The sequence below is a fragment of the Patiria miniata genome, unplaced genomic scaffold, assembly GCF_015706575.1.
Source record: "Patiria miniata isolate m_02_andy unplaced genomic scaffold, ASM1570657v1 HiC_scaffold_2, whole genome shotgun sequence".
NCBI classification, from domain to species: Eukaryota; Metazoa; Echinodermata; class Asteroidea; order Valvatida; family Asterinidae; genus Patiria; species Patiria miniata.
Genome location: NW_024037058.1, coordinates 13,294,637 through 13,317,369, shown reverse-complemented (window position 1 = coordinate 13,317,369; position 22,733 = coordinate 13,294,637). Strand labels below are relative to the sequence as shown.

At 40.5% G+C, this 22,733-nt stretch overlaps 1 protein-coding gene across 1 annotated transcript; it reads right to left on the bottom strand.

Moving 5' to 3' along the window:
* Positions 1-1,298: 1,298 nt before the first annotated feature.
* LOC119726570 (protein DD3-3-like) lies at positions 1,299-21,391 on the bottom strand. Its single transcript, XM_038198308.1, has 14 exons — positions 21,219-21,391; positions 20,219-20,433; positions 16,372-16,449; positions 14,590-14,776; positions 13,449-13,628; positions 11,978-12,170; positions 11,337-11,509; positions 9,179-9,425; positions 8,536-8,598; positions 6,981-7,138; positions 6,324-6,467; positions 5,235-5,306; positions 4,062-4,233; positions 1,299-2,747 (listed from the first exon to the last, which is right to left on the bottom strand). Exons 2-14 carry the CDS (start codon positions 20,363-20,365, stop codon positions 2,555-2,557), a joined length of 2,007 nt encoding a protein of 668 aa, XP_038054236.1. The 5' UTR covers positions 20,366-20,433; positions 21,219-21,391; the 3' UTR covers positions 1,299-2,554.
* Positions 21,392-22,733: the final 1,342 nt, after the last annotated feature.

Below are 22,733 nucleotides of genomic sequence, written 5' to 3'. Positions count from 1 at the left end.
ACGTCACATTAAAGATGTATTTTTCCCCATAGGGTTTGTACACGTTTTAAAACGCTCCATTTCGGCACTTTTGTAAATCCGATCGACGTTAGACTTGGTACACACTTAGACGGTTTTTAGACCACCACCCACAGATGGTTCTAGAAGAAGTTTGTGATCGTGACGTCATCAAGTGTAAGGTTAAGTCACGTTAAAGATGTATTTTTCCCCATAGGGTTTGTACACGTTTAAAACACTCCACTTTGGCACTTTCATAGATCTGATCGATGTTAGACTTGGTACACCCTTTGACTACCACCCACAGATGGTTGTGGGAGAAATTCGTGATCGTGCTTCATCAGGTGTCACGTTACCTCACATTAAAGATGCACATTTTCCCCATAGGTTTTGTACACGTTTTTCTTCAAACCATACACTCTGGCACTTTCACATGTCTGATTGACTTTAGACTTGGCACACACTAAGACCAGCAGCCGAAGATGGTCCCCGATGATGTGTTACAGATGGAAATCGAAGTAACATCATCATGACGTCATCACATTTCATGTGACGTCACATTAAAAGGGCATTTTCTTCGGCCTATATCTACAGAACCATGGGTTTGATTGGATTGTTACTTGAATGTACACACACCAGGATGTGTTACAGATGAAAATTCAAGTGATGGCATCATCAAATGTCATGTGACGTCCATTAAAGGGGCACTTTTCTATTAAAGGCCTTTATCTGCAGAACTGTATGCTCGATTTGGTTGTAAATTGATATGTACCAATGTGCTGTTATATGTGCGTTTGTAGTGACTTCCTAATTGCTCATCACGTGCACAGAGTGTTTCAAATATCCGAAACAGCTTGTGTTTGTCCACAAACACATTTCTAGTTTCCAATTGCTTTTATAGCTTTCATGTGAATTGGCTTTTAAAAATTGCATTGGTATGACTTTGCTCGATTTAAAGACGATTTGATAAGAAAAGCAAATATCTTTAAACAGCGCATGTAGGCATATAGCTGGCCCTGCATATTGAACTAGCTTTTGAAGTACGCTTGCCGCAGTAGGTAATGCAAGTATTGCACGATATAGCGACAGTAAAACTCTGTATACAAGCCTGCTTTAAAATTAGGAACAAGTTATGAAATATGTAATGTCTTCAATCTTCAACAAATCTTATACATACATGTACATGTAGTTATTGGTTCTACTCGGTTGATGTACTGGCAAAGTCGCTTGGGAGAGCCCCTTGCAACGATTAACCCCAGTGTTCACAGTTCACACAAGAAAAGTTTCATTAAGTTAGACACTTTAATATTGCGTGAGTTTTATTCCAACTTCCAAAACGTCTGAACCAGCAGACTTGTATATCAGAAAGTACCCAAAAGAATGCCTTGCACAATTTATATTATACTATAAAAACCTGATGGGAATTTGAATCATTGTAATCAGTATTCTTGGCAGTATCACCAGTTTCTGAAGGTGTGAATATTTAAGTCATTGAAATGGAAATTCAAGGCAGAACGTGCCTTCAAAGTTTCTAGAAAACAACCTAATAGTGCACGAGGAATACATTTCGATTTGATCTAGATACAAATGTGATTTAAACGTTCCTACTGCCAAGACAAACTTTATACTCATTTCGACTGAGATTCGTAATCAAATATAATCTGTGAAGACTTGTACTTAAAATATATTCATTAAAGCAAAGCACTGCATGTAGCCCTTTATCTCTGTGTTACTTTACAATCATTACCTAATTTTATAGGAAAATAAAAAATATACTAGCAAAATTAAGTATCAGTACAATTATAAAATGCTGATCGGTATTAACAGTAGACAAGGAGTGTTTCATTGAATTACAATTACTTGTTTTTGTGGATTCCTTTTTTTTTTCGCTTAAACTTTGTTTTGAACCGAAGTACATGTATATGACATGGTATATACATTCATGTGAAATATAAAGACGATATTTTACTAGAATAATGCATAACTCTGATATGAAAGACATACAATATATAAAAACAAGGCACATGTGACAGTACTAAAAAGTGGATTAGTTTATATTATCTATAAGTACATGTAGATGAGTGACGTGTGATCTAAAATATACAAATACAAATCATAATAATTTTGATATCTTCATTAATACATTTGGGCAGAATAATTCAGAGTTTATTGAAAACCACTATCGGAATTCAACTGAACAATTTAGCTACGTGGTAAATCCAGTCACTATGGGTAATGATAACATACAAAGTTCATGTTCCCTGGTCAAACTTTCGGCTAGTGTGTTAATGCTGGAGGTACCTCAATAGACCCTTGTCATGCTGCCACCATTTCGATCATGTGCCCTGTATCCAACAACAGTACTGAATGATAATTTTTGTGTGCAAAAAGGAACCAGACTAATTTTTCTACCAACCTCGCTTTGGTTACGTTGATTTTAATGGGACAAATCAAGATGGCCACAACATGACAATGGTCTATAATTTGGACACAACCCGAGCTTCAAGAAAGTGTTCTTTGAAATCAGACGTTGCTGTCATCAATGTCTTCGGAGCGCCTACTTGATCATGAGCCTTCCCTTTTGGCTTCGGTTGCTGAAGTTGTTGTTGCGGCTGCCCATGTAAAAGTACTCGCCCTGCGCAAACTCGATCAGGGCGCCCCCATAGGACGCCGGGGCGTTGTTCAACAGGTTGTTCATCTTGTTCTTGTTTTGGACCGAATCACCCTGGCACGTGGCAGCTTTCATGCACCTGTGCGATGGAAAGGACAGTTTGCATTTGTGAATAATCAACATAAATACATTAATTATACACATAGGTCTGTAATCTTAGCAGAAGTACCAGGCTTAAAAAAATCTCTCTGATGTGCATGAACAGAAAATGGCATTGTATGATTAACATGAAAAATGTAATTTGCAGGGTAGCTACAAGTGTGGTCTCGCTGTGGCGTGTACTATATGTTAAATCGCTGATCTGAATGCTGGAGGCTCCAGGTTCAATTCCTGTAGGAAATTTAAAACTTCTGGCTGAGGTGTACATCCACTACAAGCTTTCGGTGATTGATTGTAGTATATTTTTGTCTGCTTATAATCAATTTTACCACCGAATGATCAAATTGCTTTTAGCAGCAAATTTTATAATTGACGTTCCCCTATTCATTATGTGCTGTACGAAATCACTACAACGATTCACTACATCGTAAACATTGTTATGGAGAACATTTGTACACGAAAACCCCTAGAAAATGTTATGACAAAAGAGTGGGATCCGGTAATCGGGAAAATAGCCAATCAAGAGCCACAAATTTTAACCAATGACTGAGAAGGCTTGGAGGGGTAACCAGCCAATCAGAAATCTTGCTCTGTGAGCCAATGAGAAGTCGGGTTGGTTCTTTACATCCTAGCTGGAGAACGTTTAGGCGGGAATGAAAAGTTGCTACGCTGTCACTTTTGTCTCAGCCTCTGAAGGAACAACTTGGGCAGTGCTGTTACTTTGCTTTTGGTTGCCAGGGCTCATCAATTCTCTAATTGAATTCTATCTTTTTTTCCTCATAAATTATGAGAATTCTGTGCACACTCCAGTAGTTGCCTACTTCACTGGCAATGCACGAATGACTGCAACTTAACGTGGGATTTAACCTTTACAACGTCAATGCCCTTAAACAAATTCCAGTTTTTTCTCCAAACAAATTTTTACTTTTTGATTGTCTAAATTTACAGACGATTTTGTTATCTGCAACTCTCTTGCCCCCCCCCAAAATTTTTTTTTTAATTTGGCCTGCTTGTGCACACAAACGAATCTGCCCTTTGAGTACACTGTATTCTCATTCCCGCATTATCCATTGTAAAAGGGAGGCAAGAACCAATCTACCCCATGAAAACTGAGTTAGTGTCCAGCCCAAACTAATTTGAAAGTTGTACAAAACTTTAATATTCCATAACTAAATGTGGGCTGATTCTCATATGCAAGTGACTAACTTCTGTATTGCAAAAACGAAATAGCATTAAAAAAACAAAAACAAACAAGAACAAGCACGAGCAGTTATCTTTAGATATTCTGACTTACTCGTAGTAACCGGAGCTGGCAATGTTGACAGCTAGATCCATGGGCTCCATGTTAGTGGTGCCGGTGTAGATCCACTTGACCTGTGCCTCGGTCCACATGGTAGTCTGCTCAAAGGGCATGGGGAAGTTCTCCAGTCTGTCTAGCATCTGCACAATGTTAGAGCGATCCGTGCCTGCAGGGTAAAACAAAAAGTAAACATACATACATGGTCACAGCTGACAAAGTAAAGTATGAAAATGCAGTTCTAACAGAGGGCGAGTCAAAAACAAAAGTGACCTGGATTAATGATTACCTTTCCTTGAAAAGCAATTACATTTGATACGCCATTGAAGCATGTATTAAACGAACATGTAATCCACGCATGTGAAAAAAAAAAAAATAACTAAAAGGTACAATACTGTCCGCTGCGTCCGATCTAAACTACTGGGTTTTTCATCTTTTCTCCGGAACGGTATGATATTAGGCTAGTTTCCTATCAACCAGGTGGGGCCAGTTTCATATAGCTGCTTATTTTTGCTTCAGCCTAAAATTTGCTTAAGCACAAAAAACCCCTGCTCAATATAATCAGGTCACCGGCCAAAACGCCATGCGATGTACATTGCTTGTGACTGGTATTTAGCTGATGTTCACTTTGCATAACAATAGGCCTTATTCACGAGTTGGCCATTTTTGTCGAGTTCCCTGAATGTATTTCATTAATTGTTAACTGTTGAATGGGATGGCGCCAGACTATCTATGAAGGCACAATGCAGCCTTATTTACTGTCATTTTTTTTAAATCTTTGAACATTAGGGAATGGTTTAATTACACATTTTAAATTATTCATTGAAGCAGACTGGAATTAATCAGAAATTAACTTGGTTTCATTTCTCTACACAAGTTCCAAAAATCAAGATTTTACCTCACTTTCAATCCAACATGGCCGACTCGTGAATAAGGCCCATATCCTGATTTTACTAAGCAAATTTTGTTTTTGCGCCTTATCTTTGTTTTGAGGTATTGCTTTGAAAAAGGATATGTAAACAATCCAAAACAAACAGTTTTCGAGGATTTCAGGCGTAATGCCTCTTTAACCACGGCTAAAATTTGGTCAACTGTCAGGGGGCGGGGCCTCGTGGATCGGTCTATTGGACAGCATTTGTGGGGGTGGGGCCAGGGGCGGGGCCAACTTACCTCCTCTCCCTTCACCAGCATCCCCAGTCTGTCCATCACCCCCCGGTGCATTGTTGTTGTGGGTATTGGAACCTGCGCAGAAAGCCAACAGGAAAGACATTCTGATATTTTAACCCTCCGAGTAACCCGACGGTAGTTTTATAGTCCACATTTTCCAAATATGGGCATAATTTTTTTTTCAATGGGCCAATTAGGCCAAGCTTCCATGTAATCTTCACCCCTACTATACACCACAAGCCTGTAGACTCCCAATGGCCAGACCCTAGCCACTCCGGAGTAAGGAGTGTTGAAAGACAGAAGCCAAGATGGCGCCCAATGCCTTTGTGCAGTAATAGGTGATCTCAGTGGCCAGCCCTAAGTGCTGCCGATCCCTTTGTGTCAACCCCTCGTGCCGCCAGAAGCCCAGACAGGTTGTAAACAATCCCTGGCCATGTGAATGACCTATATCTTGTGCATGTACAGGCATGCCAGGGTTATTGACCTATAAACACATGTGGCAATAAAATTTTCCACCTGGTTCCATGGTGTGATTTTTTTTGATAAGCTGCTCCGAGGGTTTTAAACAGCAGGCCTCCTGTTGATACTGAACTACATTTCTAGGTGAGCCCCCTCTGATAGGATGGAATAACCTAGTAGTGTGCATTTATAGGTACCTATTTTACAGGAACCGGTTACCCTACTAAAGTAACACACGGGTATCCGAGTACCCCAAAATTCAAATCCCGGAAGTTGTCTAAAGATGATGAAAGTCGCACTTTACAACGTAAAGCTGTAAAGCTTTACGTTGTAAAGTGCGACTTTCATCATCTGTTGCACATTAAAATGCACATAAATGGGCATGCTGGTCACATGTTGTGTCCTTGGGCAAGCCACTTCTTACCCCCACTTGCCTCTCTCCACCCAGGAGCGTAAACGGGTACCAGCATTAGCTGGGGAGTAACCTGTGATGGACTAGCATCCCATCCAGGGGGAGTAGAAATATTTTTAGTCGTTTCCATGCTACTGAAAACGGAGATAAACGCCGCCCTGATGGGCCACATTGGCTTTACCCAGTCTGCTCGTCACTTGCTCCGTTCTAATTCAACCCACCTGTCCACTGAATATGTACAAGATCCCCTTGGTTGATCTCCAAGTCATTGGGGATGAAGTCGTACTCCACGGCCGGGTACACCTGGACAATGTTGCCCCGCTTCCCCCGCACATTCAGATTGAAGATCTTGGCCGCCGCCATGTCTGTTTGCAAATAAGGGAGGATGGGTGGTCAAAATAGTTAAGATGTGAACTTTTTGGTTCAAGTTTAAGGGGAATGGCGCTAATCACAAAAGCAACAATTGTTAGGGTGTGCATGTGAAGTTTGATTGGAAAGTCTGGGCGATTTCAACAATCGATAAATTACTGAAACAGATTTGTACATGGGTCCTTCATTAAAGTTAGGGGCCAAAGTGCGAGTTTTTCTGTCTCTGTTCATTGGTACTTCGCATCAAACAATTTTTGTATAACTTGTTGGGTAAGTAGTTTAGTACTCAAAATCACTCTTGGAGGATGACTGCATTAAGGAGTGCATCAGAATGATGAAATCATAGATGTAACAAAAAAGTGGACCCCAAATTTACAGAATGACCCACATGACTCTGGTAACGAGAGCCTACAGGCTGTGTTAATTTACTGGTAACAATCAGGGGCAAAAAATGAGATTTTTGAGGGATGGGTTTTGATGGAGTTGGGGAGGTTAGGGTTAATACTGACCTGCACCAGCAGGGCGTGGCATGATAAGGAAAGCATGGGAGCGGTCCTGGAAGGTGCGGCCATATTGGGCTGTGTTGATAGCCAGGCGTAGGGCCAGTCTGTCAGCTCCGATGTCCACGTAGGGATTCTGCTCTATCGGCGACAGCACACCAGCATTTCTATCCACAAATTACATTTATCTTAACAATTACAAGTTGATATAAACTGTTTCTGTAGTCCATCAAAGAAAATGACAGCTAGCAATGTACAAGGTACAGTATCCACAAGGGTATCCAAACATAACTGGATAATATGGGCCTTATTCACGAGTCAGCCATATTGAACTGATAGTTAATCTTAAATTTTGGAACTTGCGAAGATAAATGAAAGCAAGATAATTTATAATAAATTCCAGTCTGCTTCAATGCATAATTAAAAATGTGTAATTAAACATTCCCTAATGTTTAAAGCCATATTTAAAAAAAAAAATGACAGTAAAATAAGGCTGCCTTGTGCCTGCATAAATAGTCAGGCGCCATCCCATTCAACAGTTAACAATTAATGAAGTACATTCAGGGAACTCGACAAAAATGGCCGACTCATGAATAAAGCCCATATACTATATCATTCCCTCTTTAGCTGACAAATTCAGCTATGCCATTACAGCAGTCAAAATCAATCATGTGACTGTTTTTTAATAGTTACAGATTCCCTTGTTAATTTGAGATAGCCATGCTTTGACTGGAGTGATTGATATGCCAGCTGCACCGCTTTTGTCTGTACCTCTTTTGTCTGATGATGGAATTTGACTAGTCACTGTGTTTACATGAATGTTATCTGACTGTTTTCACTAGTCTGTATAAAAATGCATGGCTGGGGAAGTGGAAAAATAAATGTTTGACTGTCTGTGACTGATCAAACAATAGGAGGGTTAACTCGAGAAAACATTCAGTTTGGTTGTATCTTACTGACTTTTCGAATTTTCATTGATACCTCATTTACACCCCTGCTTTCAAGGGCAACGAAGCACCACTGTGCAGTGAGATAAGCTGTCCAAAGTTCAAACAATACACAGTCGTTGTAAAGGGAAGCCAATATAATCAGCAGCTTTTGTGCATGTAATCTTTAAACCTTTTAGAATATGTTTTTAAAACTTGCTCTTCTGGCTGGCAAATTCAATGAAGCCAACCCAGCAGTCGAAATACACCAAGTGACTGTTTTTAACAGTTGAGTGCTCCTTACCCACACAAAAAACAACAAGATTAACTGGCTGTGACTGTTATAAACCTTGATACAGTATTGTTTTGACTGTAGAAGATTGACAAGGCAGCTGTGTCTACCAGTTACTTGCTTTCATCTGTTAATGGAACCTGACTGTCAAAGTGCCTACAAGAAATATAATCTGACTGTAGGCGACTGGCCTGTGTAAAATACTTGGCAGGGGAAGTGGATTCCCTTTTTGACTGTCCATGACTGATTAAACAATGGGAGGGTTTAATCAAAACGGTAAAAGTAACCAGTTTTATGAATCAAATCTTATAACTGAATAACCACTGTGGGCCTAGCAGATACTTACATGTTTTGGTTTTGACTTGCGTCAGTATTTATCGGATCGTAGTCATCAGTGGTGATATTGTATCTGCAAAATACAAGATACACTAAAATATTACTGGCATTTTATTGAAAATGTTCCATCAATTTTGCATTTTGCATTAGAGAATTCTAGCACTTTCCCTGACCTATTTAGTAAGACCATTTAGTAAAGATAAATATATAATCACACTTAAATTTAGGGTCCAAAGTGTGACATTATTTTTGTTTTTCCCCGTTACCTCTGCAGTTTGTAGTTTGCCATTACAGTGTCAATAAAACCAATTTCAAACTGATTTTTATTTGTTGGGTAGGTCATTTTCCAGCACTCTTGGAGGACGACCGCAGAAGGCATCCAGAATCAAAAAAATTACAGAATGGGTGTTATAAACTGCCGAGTCCCACACAAGACGACACAAGTTGGTGTGATGATTCCCCTGGGATCCTTTGCAAAATACATTCAACAGACACAGAAATGCAAACCCCTGACAAAGAAACATAATGCACAAGGTATCCTTTCTCATCTCTATACGTGTAGACGTACCGATTTCAGCACCCCCCCCCCCCGCCCCCCCCCCCCCCCCCCATCCCCCCCCCATCCCCCCATCTCCAACCCCACAATACTGTACCTGAGACGCATCACGCAGCGCTGGGTGTTGTCCGATGGGAAGTACGGCATGGTCCACTCGTAGCGGCTGGCCTGCCCGCCTCTGGTGTTCCCCAGGTGGTTGACCCGTGTCCAGGGTGCTGGCTGGCAGTCTGGGGGATCCAGCGCCACCAGGCATTGTTCGGCTGTCTCGCCCTCGGGCCGGCCCCACACGTACCGCATCCCGTTGGTGCCCGAATTCGCTTCACAGGCTGCCTGGGTGGTGAGCTCTGCATAAATGTATCCAACCAGCAAACAGGGGTGACAGATAACTAATTATCAGTCTCATACCAAGACCAGATTTGAATGTTGTATGTAACCTTTAACTCTTTCAGTGCCAAAGTCGTACATGTACCGAGTATATTTGTTACTTCGAAATTGCCGACCTCGTACATGTACGAGGTAATGTTCGTACTTATAAATCGCAAAACCTTGTACATGTACGAGGTAGAATAAGCATGTTATCACAAGGGGGCGCTCTAGCTCTTTCTAATAATATCATTTTCATTCAGGTACGACCTGTAATTATTTGTTTCATTCGAGTTCTTGCGAGAGGGCGCAGCACTGACACTAGTATTTTCTGCAAAATGTGGGGAATTCCCCTATGTGCAGGACAGTGTTTCAGGGTGTATCACTACGTACGTGACTACTATTGACTTTCCAATGTACCAAGGATATACCAGGGAGCAACAACAACAAATTTAGTGAGTAAAACTTATTTACTTTTTTTTTTACAGAATTTTGAACAATTAAAAAAAAAACACTCGAAGTTGGGCACTTTAGGGTTAAACTTTTCAAATTTTGCAGGCACTGAAAGAGTTAACCCCATTGCTTACCATAGGTGACTTTAGACGACAAGGAAACCTCACAAAGAGCATGCATGTAGCAGATACAGGGGTTTTGAACAAGCTGGCATGTATGCTTTGCTGCCCATACATCTGCCATAATGGTACCAGCTACATGTAAGAGAGTATTTTCAGATTGTTCTAATAGGGGAGTTTATTCATAGCGTTACCATTTCAACAAGCGTTTCAGACTGCGCCAGATGTACCTACGTACAATTTGAGGTATGGAGTGCCAGTTGGTCATGTACAAAAATGCGTGCAGTTTCATAAAAGACGCTATCAACAAGTACCTACGTACAATTTGAGGTATGGAGTGCCAGTTGGTCATGTACACAAATGCTTGCAGTGTCATAAATGACGCTATCAACAAGGTGAATCATTAATCAGTATTGGGAACACCATCACTCAGACCCGAGACGTTTCAATTGATTTATACCTTAACCCTACAGAAACTATTACTATACCTCATACATATTCATGATCGAGAGCCGAACGTTCACTGGTCAATTCACCATCACGTGCCAGATATTATTCTTGCTGTTTACCAAACGCGCGCGCGAGGATTCACGCACATTGTAAATACGCATGCGTAGTAGACTGTCGCATGGGTTACCCGTGCGACAGTCTACTACGCATACGCTTTACAGAGCAATCGAGGAACTGTCGCTTGGGTGCAGTACGCACGCGCGAACATCGCACAGGAGAGATGCATGGTTGCACGGTTCGCGTAAATGTTAATTTACAGAGCTCAATGATGCCGTACTGGAGAAAATGTATAGACCGTGTAAAGATGTCTCCTGTACAAAAGAAAGTTGTACACATTGCAAACAACTGTATTTACAACTGTAGTAACTGTATTATATTGCAAACGAACCGAACTAGTAATTGAAGTTGAATCTTTTGGTGAGCTGTACAAGTTTCCCCAAATTTTGTTTTAGGTGCATAATAATAAAACAAAATTCGGCAACTGAAAATATGTATGAGGTATAGTAAAACAAATATAACATGGTTTATTTCGGGTGGACAGTTGATATTAGCTCCCCTCGGTATGGGAAGTTGACAAACTAGTTCCCTCGGCTTCGCCTCGGGAACTAGTTTGTCAACTTCCAATACCTCGGGGAGCGAATATCGACTGTCCACCCTCAAACCATGTTATATTTGTATACTGCTGCCTAACAGAGATGCAGGCTTTGTAAATTAGAAAGACCACAAGCCGACACACTGTGCACACAGACTAGCTGGCGTAAACAAATGAGCCATTTTGGGTACTTGGTCAAGCTGAATGGAGATACATACGAGGGGCTTTCTCCAGGTAGTTTGTGAAGGCCAGCCACTGGCCACCATTCTCAGTGCACTCTGCTTCATTGTTCCATCGAGACCAGTGCTTGGCGGTTCCAGTGTTTCCAGCGCCGTAAGTTTCTACGCACTCGTACTTCTGTTTGACATTGAAGCTCTCCGACTGGTAGAACCTATTCAGATTAAAACAAAAATCCAGGCAGGAGCTGGGTTTAGCCTTGAGACTGTGCAAATCAAACAGATTTTGTAAGCCAATGTGAATGAAAGTGAATTTGACGTCATAAAACATCACTGCGAAATTTGCAGGAGTTGAAATGTGTTGAACTTTCGCAAATTTGCAGTGTGAATATGCACTTTCACTTTTGCACCAAGTATGAGCCTAGAGTAGGGAAGTATACACCAAGTAAACCTTTTCTACAAATTTACTTAATCAGATTCACATTCTTGTGTCCATTACACCTTCAGGTTTTATTCACATTGGATGTTCCAAACAATGTGAATGCATACCTGAACATTTACATAACCAATATAATATGCAAAGGATGGGGAAGTCATCAGTGTGCGTGACATTTTATGTCAGTTTATGCACTTGGATTGAAACAACAAATCGTAATTACGATGCTTGCGTGATTACAACTTACTCGCACAGACTCTGATTACTGACGAGGATGGCCATGTCCTTCCAGGGGGAGGGGTGCCAGTAAGGGTAATAGTCCCTCTCCTCCGGGCACTCGTAGCCACGTCGGTTGCCGTTGGGGTTCTGGCGGGTGTAGATAGCTGAGCTGTAGCCGTTGCCGTTATTGGTTTTCAGTTTCTGGTCGGCCGTGAACAGCCCTGATAATTAGAACAGCAGATGTCAGTTAAGCATTGGCTGCAAAATGTGGCCTGTTCTGTCAAAATCAGACTTTTCTGGGCATAAGGTGAAAAATAAGATTTCTGTATATTATTAAAATATTAACAAAGTGCTATTTTGAAGTTCATTGTGTCGAAAAGTAAAAAAACAGAGAAAATGGCAGTTAAAGTTTGGGGTCTATTTTAAGACCTGTTTCAAGTGACGTTTCTTTAACTGATATACCTTAACGAATCATCAAAAATACTATATTTAGAGTTCGAATTAGGGTTTCAAACTTTTATTGTATATTTTAGACATGTTCAAGATTACAAATATGCAAAAATTAGAAAATCGAAAAAAATCACCCCCACAGCGTTTTTTGGCCCTATCTTAAGTTCAACCTCTGCCCAAAAGCGTCTGCTTTTGACAGAACAGGTCACAAATATCAAAATACTGATTTAGTTCAGTACATGTACGTGCTTAGTTGAGACGTAATTATGATAATATGTACAACTGATGATTGTTCTTATGGTTACTGCCATTCTGTAGTTTCTTGAAAGATTCTTAAAGGGAAGATACAACATTTGCAAACATCAACATACGAAATGATCAAATTATCATGAAATACCTTACTGCAATAGGGAATGACAGTCTAAAGCTTCCTGTAAAATCATGGCTCATGGTGTGCTGAAATGTTACCAACGCTGGTCAGTCAACCAGCGTTGGAAAAAAACTGGCTTATTTTTCAAAAACTGCTCCAAATTTTTCATATTTAGTTATTCCACATTTTATTTGCAATTGATTACACACCTGTGAAGGGTTACAAGCCTGCCAGAGGAATTCTCTGACCTTACAATTCCCCAAAGTCTATCAATTGTTCCATTTCATCATTTCATCTTAAGTGGGGTCATGGAACCAGCCTACAAGAACATGATTGTGGTTTTTTTTCAGCATCTACAAGCCCAAAAACGTGAAACAAGTCAGTTGAACAATATTTGCTATAATATTCCAAATCCATTTATTTAAAAAAATTTGCAGCAAAAGCAAATGTACATTCCCTTTAAAAGCATACAGAATCATTTGCTTTGCATGCATTTCGTTCATTTCCAATAATAAAACCACTCAAAATCCAAAGAAGCATGTTCACGGCATTGAAAATTCATCTCGGTGAATATTACAAATTTCGAGAAAATGGTAAAAAAAAATGCACAACATTTTGATCACGAAACACGATTTTGTCAATAGCACTCTTTGTTCCAAAAATTGTGGCCCTTGCTTACCCATATTACGCTCCCTGTTATAGCACTTGTCGTACCAGTCCCACATCTCATGCAGACCGCGATCGTCCCTTACAGCATTGTTCTTGCGATTATTAGCGGTGTTCTGGTTTTCGTTGAGGTTGTTGATGCGGTTGTGGTTCTGTGTTTGGGTGGTCCGCCCATTACGAATTGCGTCGTCACCTAAACAGCATTGGGAAGAAAACCAAAACACATAGCAATGACAAAGCCCAACTACGCAAAACAGATTGATTCATTAACCACTGTGCAAAATTTGGCACAAAAGCAAAAGCATGATGTACAGAACATGCACGGATCTTGCAAGGAGCACATGAAAGGTGCATTTGTTGATACCCACGTGCAGTGTGGACCAGGCTGGATGTCTCAGTCCAGAAATTGTGTGACGTCATTTCGAGCAGAAAATTTACTTAAGCTGTTGACTGGTCAAATGGCTGACATGTTTTAGTAAATCAACAGCGGGTTACCGAACCCCCGATAGAAGGCGCCCGCTGAATGGTCAGAAACTGGAAGTAAAGACACAGTCTTGTTTTGCATAATTTGTCGACGAATCTGCATCATGGCACTACTTGCTTTACAAGTGGATATTCCTCATTTCACCTGATGGGGGTTGGGTTAATGGTATAGTCCATCATTTGTAATTTGTGCATTCTGTTCGTTTGAAGCAACAAAAGTGCTCAAAAACTAAAGAAGGGTGCTGAACAACTAACCTGATGAAGTTTCAGCTCAGCTTTAGCTGTATATTTCGAGAAAAACAACTTTCGGGATCTCGATTTCAAATCAAAAGTCGCTGAATCATGATTTGAATTGGGCCTGAATTCAGCATCCGAGACATTTTCACTGAGCCGACGAGTGCGTCGTGCCAATGCTTGCGCGCTTCGCCAAATAACAAAAAGAACAACTAATTTGAATTTCCTACGGTGCTTCTTAAGAAGCACCGTTGGAAAGGCCTTCTTTTGTTGATTTCTTCAAAATGACAGCATGCCAGAAAGAATAATTTCACAGGGAGTTTAGTCCCCTAACTATCTTTCAACCAAGTATATTTTTCAACAATAATTACGCCAGTTACTTTTTGGATAGCTGCAAATGATGGACTCTGGGCTTTAATTGAGTCATCATACACTACCTGTTACGCTATCCTCTTGGCACATGTACTGCAGGACAATGTTGCAGTTGAGCTTGTGTGGGTCTGTGTCCTCATCGCCCCCACAGCCGTGCTGATTGGTCCATTCAATGGTCATCAGGCTCTGGCCCTGGCCCGTCAGCTGACCGTCAGCCACCATGGTCTTGTAGGGGCCGCTTTCAAAATATTTCTGGGGAGGTCAGGGTGAAATGTGCATGTACATTAGCATGGCAGCTACCATGGTTGAGTAATATAAAAACTTGGCATTTTACATAAAATACAATGTACATGTACGTCTCCTCATGCCATATCATATCCTCAACATGTATTTTCAATGAAGCGCTCCCTGAGATAATCATGTGACCACAAAGATGGTGTACATATACATGTATATCCACGGACCAGTTTACAGGTTGGAAACCAACCAAAAAATCATTCTTTTTCCTTCAATATACAGTATACCGGTACGTCTCGAAAAAGTGTCTGTCTAAATATTTGTGAAATAACAACAAAACCATTATGATATAAAAATGTATGTTTGAGTGTCATTTAATTTCCCCCATGCCTCACTGCACAATGGTCAACTGATCACAACATTTTTGGTCACTGTGAGCAAGTCCATGAAAAGGGCCGTAGCCGGATTAGTCTATTGCCAATTAATTAATTGATCCTCATTTTACACACGTGTATAAATAAACTGGTGGGTCATTCCGTGCTTATTCAACGGGCCACGGCACCACACGTCACAGATTTTGTTCAAACTTGGTGGAGTGCTGTTAGTAGTTCTATAGATGAGGTCGAAAGCAAAAATTCATATTGCTTTCTGTTGAGGTGTTACGGTAGCACAAAGTTCAATGAACTTTGCCAAAAAAGGGGAAACTGACTGGCCCATAGAATATCGCTGACTTTAACCCTAACCGCCCTGAATCCTCCAAAATCCTTTTTGCAAATTGGAGGAATTTGCAGGATTGGGGTTACATGGCAAAAGTGCGTTGCTGATTTCGGAGTACGCACTGTGTCAAGGTCTTGGGCCGGACCTTGTGTTTTTTATGCTCAGCCGTGCATAAATTTAGTCCTTGATTATACTTGACATCCTGCACTGCTCCAGAATGTCACTACCTCTGCCTCAACCTATTGACAGACATAGCCGGAGGATTTTGCAGGATTCAGGCAGTGGTCATCCCTCCATGGACCATATTCAAGAAATAACGGAGGAATTTGCAGGATTGAGGCTATATGCTATTTTTCCATGAGGCCAATTGGAGGATTTTGCAGGATTGAGGCTACATCCTAGCAAAAAGGCCTAGGGAGTTAGGGTTAAGGGCCCATGTCTTGAGATTGAACAAAATCTGTGACATATGGTGCCATGGCCCGTTGAATTGGCACGGAATGACCATGGTTTAATTTTACAAATTTGACTTAAAAATAGTCTTTTTAATTTATTTTTTTTAAAGCTGACATGTCAGTACATTAGAACACAGTTTGGCTGTACATGTATACATACATGCACATGTACAATGTATATGTACAGATGTACAGTGTACAGTGTACATGTAGGTCTATACTAGGACAACTGTCAAAAACCGATAACAATGTGTACGTGTATACAGCCACAAGAGAATCATACTGTGGGAACCAGTTGGAAAAAGGTCCTAATCTTTTTTGTGACTAAAGTTATCTGCAGGTATATCCTGACCAAGGTTATGTAATGTTAGACTTTAGGTTAATATACAATGCAGCAATTGCAGGGGAGTAATTTCACGCACTGCACTAATGCCTGCTTACCATTCTATACTGTTGGGCCTCATTCCCGGATGCTTGGTCCGTTGAATCACCCACATTGTAACCACCTCTGTTGTTGTTCTAACAAAAGGACATGGAGAAAAAGAAAGACGGGAAAATAAATTATCAAAACCAGTTAAATTTTTGAGTTTTTTTTTTAAATGTGCTCTTTATCGACTGCGCTGTACATTTTTTTAAAAATAATTTAGTATTTGATGATAAATTCTAATTTTGACTTGATGGAAGTTTTACATGCGCAAGTCAAAGCTTGTCATCCATCCGATTTGAGTATGCCTGCACAAGTTGAAAATTCACATACATACATACATGTACATGTAGAGTATTAAAATACAATGAAATATAAACAGTGATAAAGAGCATTATTTATGGACATTTTTTTCTGGTAGCAGAATGATTTTTAAGCAAATATTTAACAGTACAAGAACTCATTCATACCAGTATGTGTTAAGTTGCTTTTCAACAAATGTTCGGCATTTGACACAGCCCTAGCTATTGAACAAACAAAAATGAGTACATACATGTACATGTAAACTGAAAGTTAAGCTGGTGAAGGGCGAAGGACAATGGTTGCTTATTTCTAAAAATTTTCAATTTTACTATGTACACTTCCGTGTTTTTAGCCAGAAGTTTCAAGCCATATCTGTACGAGTGTGTAAAGAATTGCATTTTTCAAACATGGAATTCAATTTTCTGTGTGAGGCAGTCAGTAATATCAGTGGAATGACCTTTTGTCATTTGTTCCATGAGGCAGTGTATGTTACATGTAAAGTTCTATTAATTAAAACTGATTGAACATTTGTTATTGCATGCCTAACGAATTCACACGCTTTATTCAGAATGATCAGTAGATGCATTGTTTTGTGCTCATTGTATAGGCTTTTGAATATATTGTGATTGGAGACACCCACACACGTCATGCATGGAGGATTTCTATTGAGGTGCCGGTAATAAAATGTTTGTTGATGCTGTTTGTTGTACTGTACATTTTAAAGCAAATTATTATTTGTTGTAAATACCGGTAAAATGTAGGCCTATACATGTAACAGTAGGTAACCCCAGCCTCCCAAAATTGGCCTAGAATGTACACAATGTACTGGCACCATCACAAAATTTTCACAACACATGATGGCACATTTACATGATGTAGCATGTACAGTTTGTTTTATGATTATTTAAGAAAATTTGCACGTTTTTCATCTGATAATTTATTGTATAACAAACGTACATGTATAAAGTTACATCAGCAAAATCTCACAGTACATGGCCATTTCCTTGATTTGTTTACTAGTCTGTATTACGTACACATGTACACTGTACATCCAATCTACATGTTGATAGGAAAAAACATGTCACATTTCCCGGAGATTATCTTTTTGATTTGGAACAATACCCAGATTTCCTCCTCTCAAGCCACTGTCAATGGTTCTGATTATTTCGTTAAAATGACCAGTAATCCTCCCAGCAGGAAATACAACAGAACAGCATACTGGCAATCCAGGTGTGCACATTTGAAACTTAGTACTTCCTTGTCATGCTTGTTAGCTACAAGTACCGGTACAGTATATTCTGTAGATGATGGTAACTAGGAATCAGTGGTAATAGACCGCTTGCAGACGCGTTCGATAATTTACGCGCGAAGGTGCGCGACGCCATGTTGTGGGACAAAATGTGCATGGATAGATATGCGCTTGACCCACAACATGGCGTCGCGCGCCTTCGCGCGTCGATTATCGAACGCGTCTGCAAGCGGTCTATTGACAGACCTTTAGAACTTTCCTTATACTGCAAAGTGCTAGGGTAATTTGTGTTCAAGCCAGGGGAAAAAATGAATACAAAATTCAGGCAACCCGGCTCTGAAAATGAATTTAAGATGAGTATGCGCAGTACAGCTTTTAGCAACCAGTGGGATACCAGAAGATGAGATGAGATGACAACGACATCTTGCCGAATATGGTTTTATTATGTACCGGTACATTGTATCAACTCTTGATAAACTCATTGCAATAAAAATGGAGACAAACGCACTTGGCATGATTTGATTAGCCATCTATAATGTATAAAGGTGCAATGCAATTTGTTTTTCTTTGGATTTGTTTGTTGACCAACTGACCCCACTTAAGAGGTAAAAAAAAATATGAGAACCATGGAAAATAATAAAGGAAGACCTCATCACTAGTCACCGATTCTTCTTTGCAAAGTTGGATCAAGAATGAAGCTCATAACGCCTTGGCCCTCTGAGGGGGTTGGGGTTGTGGTGCTTCGGGGTTTTGGGGATGGAGGAAATTTGGGACTCTCAATACTGTGTATGAGAGTCCCAAAACTCAAAAGTATTGAAAACAATTGCAAAACAAGAAAATAGACTGGCACCGTCTAAAGCCCGGTTCATACTTCATGCGAATGCGAAGAGAATTTTGACGTTGTGAAAAATTCGCTGCGAAATTCGTCAGAGTTGAAATACATGTATGTTCAACTTTTACGAATTAAGTGTATGAACCGGGCTTAACACCCCTTTAGAAGGGCTTACAGTATCAATCAACTACATGTTAAAAGCTACATCTGGTACCCAGCATCCATCTTTGAACATTCTGATTGGTCAATCTTTTCAAAACTTTGGACATGTACATATGTACATGTACCAGTCAAGTCTTAGGCTTCAAATTGTAATCACTTCGCTTCAATTTCAAGGGGGTCCGCTCATAAGTCCGACGCCTCATAGGTCCGACGCCTCATAGGTCCGACAGAATCTCATCCCCTAACCAAATAAAGGCTCATAAGTCCGATGCCTCATAGGTCCAACGCCTCATAAGTCCGACGCCTCATAGGTCCGACGCCTCATAGCTCCGACGCCTCATAGCTCCGACGCCTCATAGCTCCGACGCTTTGTAAGTCTGACAAATTAAACGCCTCGTTTTTCCGTTGTCGGACTTATGAGGCGTCGGACTTTTGAGGCGTCGACCTATGAGGCGGAATAAATGCCTCATAAGTCCGACACCTCATAAGTCCGAAATTGCGGACTTATGAGGCGTCGGACCTATGAGGCGTCGGACCTATGAGGCGTCGGACTTATGATACGGCCCCCTCTCAAGTGCAAATCGTTGAAGAAAAGTCTCCTTTAAAATCTGATATGAGATCTCAAAATTCGCTGGTGAAATACGGAGGACTTTGTCTTTGCCTCCAGAAAATTTCGGAGAATTTTGTCAGGTAAAGGGGGAGTAAACTTGGCCAGGTTTTGTTTTCGTTTTTCTGCCCTCAAGGTTTCAGTCTAACCAGGGTTGGAGAGGGCCTCATCAGAGGAGCTACATGTAGTCATGCAACAGGCCCTCTGGCTAGGATGCAACCTCAATCCTGCAAAATCCTCCAATTACCACCAAGAAAACAATGGATTCAGCCTCAATCCTCCAAAATCATCTGTTCTTTCTTGAATTTAGTCAGTGGAGGGCGACCAAGTGCCTCAGTCCTCCAAAATCCTCTGCCAATTACTGCTGTGGTTTTAGGCAGTGCGAATGGCATTTCAAAAGCAGTGTGGATGAAATGTACGATGAAAAACACAGGGCTGATTTATGCATGGCTGAACATAACCAATGCAGGATGTGGCCCACTGTCTTGACGTAATGCATCCTCCACACACACAAAAAGCGATAGGCCCTACATCTTTCCTATTCATCCTCAATCCTCTAAAATCATCCATTTTGGAGGATTGAGGAGGGTTCGGGTTAACAGCCCCTGATCATGAGCCCACTCCTGGATTGAACCTTCCAAAGATCTCACATTTCACAGTACATGTACAGGTTTCTCCTTATTGCTGATTTGATCTCCATCTCTCACTTACCTGCGAGTCAAACATTCTGTTGCCATTGTTGCGATTTGCCGACCTCTCATTCAGTCTGTTGTTGGAGCCTCTAGGGTTGTGCATGTAGGTGTCTGCCTGAACGCTGACACACGCTGCCAGCAGGAGCACTGCTACACAGCGCATCATGATTGCAGTGGTGTAAATCTGTACTTGAAGATGTACTGCTGTCTTCCCCTTGCTAAATGTACTTGTTGCTTAAATTTGAAGAACAAAAACCCAGTGAGTTAACAAATACAATTAAAAACGTATATGATTGTTGTGGAGTTCACTCGTCCCCCATTGCCCCCCCCCCCCCCCCCCCCCCCACAAAAAGAAACATTTCATCAAGCTCTAAACACTTCAGTTTTTAAATCACGACTTTATCTTTCCGTTACGTTAGTAGAAACATTTATTTCGGCGTGATTTTCCGATTTTATTTCGAAGTGCACAGTGAAGCAATGACCAGAATTTCACTGAATGAATTTAAGTTTGGCAACAAAAAAGTTTGGCAACACTGCATGTCATGCATGTGGAAAGTCCGGGTAATGTCGAAGTGTGCCACGTTATACATGTGTATCATGGAGCTATAAAAAGGAGCTATAAAAAGGGATCCTTTTTATAGCTCCATGGTTATATTATTAATTAAAACTAGGGATATTTAAAAGTTTGGAGGCTGCCTCATTTTTAATTTTTTTTTACTCAGACTAGTTTTTGCCGAAATTCCATTGCATGAGTAATAATTACATTTAGAAAACCAGCTCTAAAACGCTCAGAAGATTTGGCAAATACATTCATACGCGAAAAAAATGGTCACGCGAGCCGTCATCACACTCACAGACCCTCCCCCCCCCCCCCCTACCAGCTACGCAGTCCTTTTTCTACGCACTCACCTTCAGATGAATGGAGGGTCGAGTCATTTTAACAATTAGGCCTAGGCCTACTTAACTTGTGTTTTATCCTTCCATGTTAAAACCACATTATGTGCTGAGAATATACTTACCAAGTATTGAAGTAATGCTTACAAATGTATGTAGTTACTCTTCACTCAACAGATGCATACCATGGAGGTTGTGTACGATCGTCAAAAACCTGTACCGTACCAAAACTGTTCACAAGCGCAAGCAAGCAGCGCTAGCGTAGCTGCAGGTGGTGGTTGCCGATGCATGAGTGATATGCTCCAGTGCTTTCGGCAATATGTAACTGTTCAGCGCAAGCCGGAAGGTCAACCAAAAAAGTAGTTCCAGTTGATGAATATGCATGATCTCAAAACTCAGTGTCATTGAAATAGTACATATTCCAAATAAGGACTGATTGGTTCAAACATCATTATTGTCAGAGATGTCGATGACGCACTGTTCAGAATAAGTGTTTTCTGATTTTATTTTTGGAAACAATGACATCATTTACAACAACAATTATATGAAGTATTTTAGTCATGGTCTATTATAGCCCAATGTCTCTGGCCGTACACAGTTACAAAACACCCCCCCCCCAAAAAAAAAACCAAATTGACGTAAGTTTATAGCATTAGTGAAGTTGTAATTAAGCTCAAAACAATAATCCGCTTGTAATTAAGTATGGCTGGTTCAAAGTTTTCGCATGACTCGGCTATTTAAAAGTTGATACCCCGTACTCTTAAAAAAAAATATGGAAAACCAAATTTTCTATTTGTTTGTTTTGTTTTGTTTTAACGAAAACTTTTTTTTCCGATTAAGAGCTTCTGCAACTCTCTGAAAAAGGAATTTAATAACAAATGGAAACTAGAAATAATTCAATAAATAAGCCGTGCGTGGATTTTTTTACTCTATGTCTTATTCAAAATTGAAAAACTTTTATATTGCTTAAAAGAACAATAAAAAAAACCGAGGCAATGTGAAACTCGAAGTAGCACGGGAAACGGGGATTCGGAACTTTTTTTCAGAACATTATTAGCGATAAATTCAAGAAAGAAAAATGATATGATTCAAATAACCAAAGCCAGTTGGTTTTAAAGGAGTTCAAGGACTCGGCGGCCTACAGGAGGCACTGTGGTCATGAACCCTAACTTTAGTAAGGCGAATCATCAATACGTTCCCGCACTAACACCAAATCCTCTGGATGTGGTTCACATTTTCCGGCATGCCGTCCGTGCTGTTGACGCTTTCAACTTAAATTACAGGAAACTGATGAAAGGAAACTGAGGGAGCACGTACCGGGTTTGGTCAAAATAAACCTGAATCATCGTCACCGAAAGACATCAAGATTTTCAAGGGGAAATGATACAGGGGTGTCATAAAACAAATCCGAACCCTCATCAAAGCGTCCTCTTTTTTTCAAAACTTTTATACATCCGAGTCGCAAAGCTATATATACATCGTAGGCTTTTCAACAACGCAACTTTTAAGTTCCAATCAGGGGCGTCAATCGCTTCTCAAAAGTGGGGGGGGGGGGCGAAGCGCGAAGCCCTTACGGCGTTGGGTTCAAGCGGGCCCCGAAAAAAAATGGATTGTAGATGCTCTGTGGATCGGATCTAAGG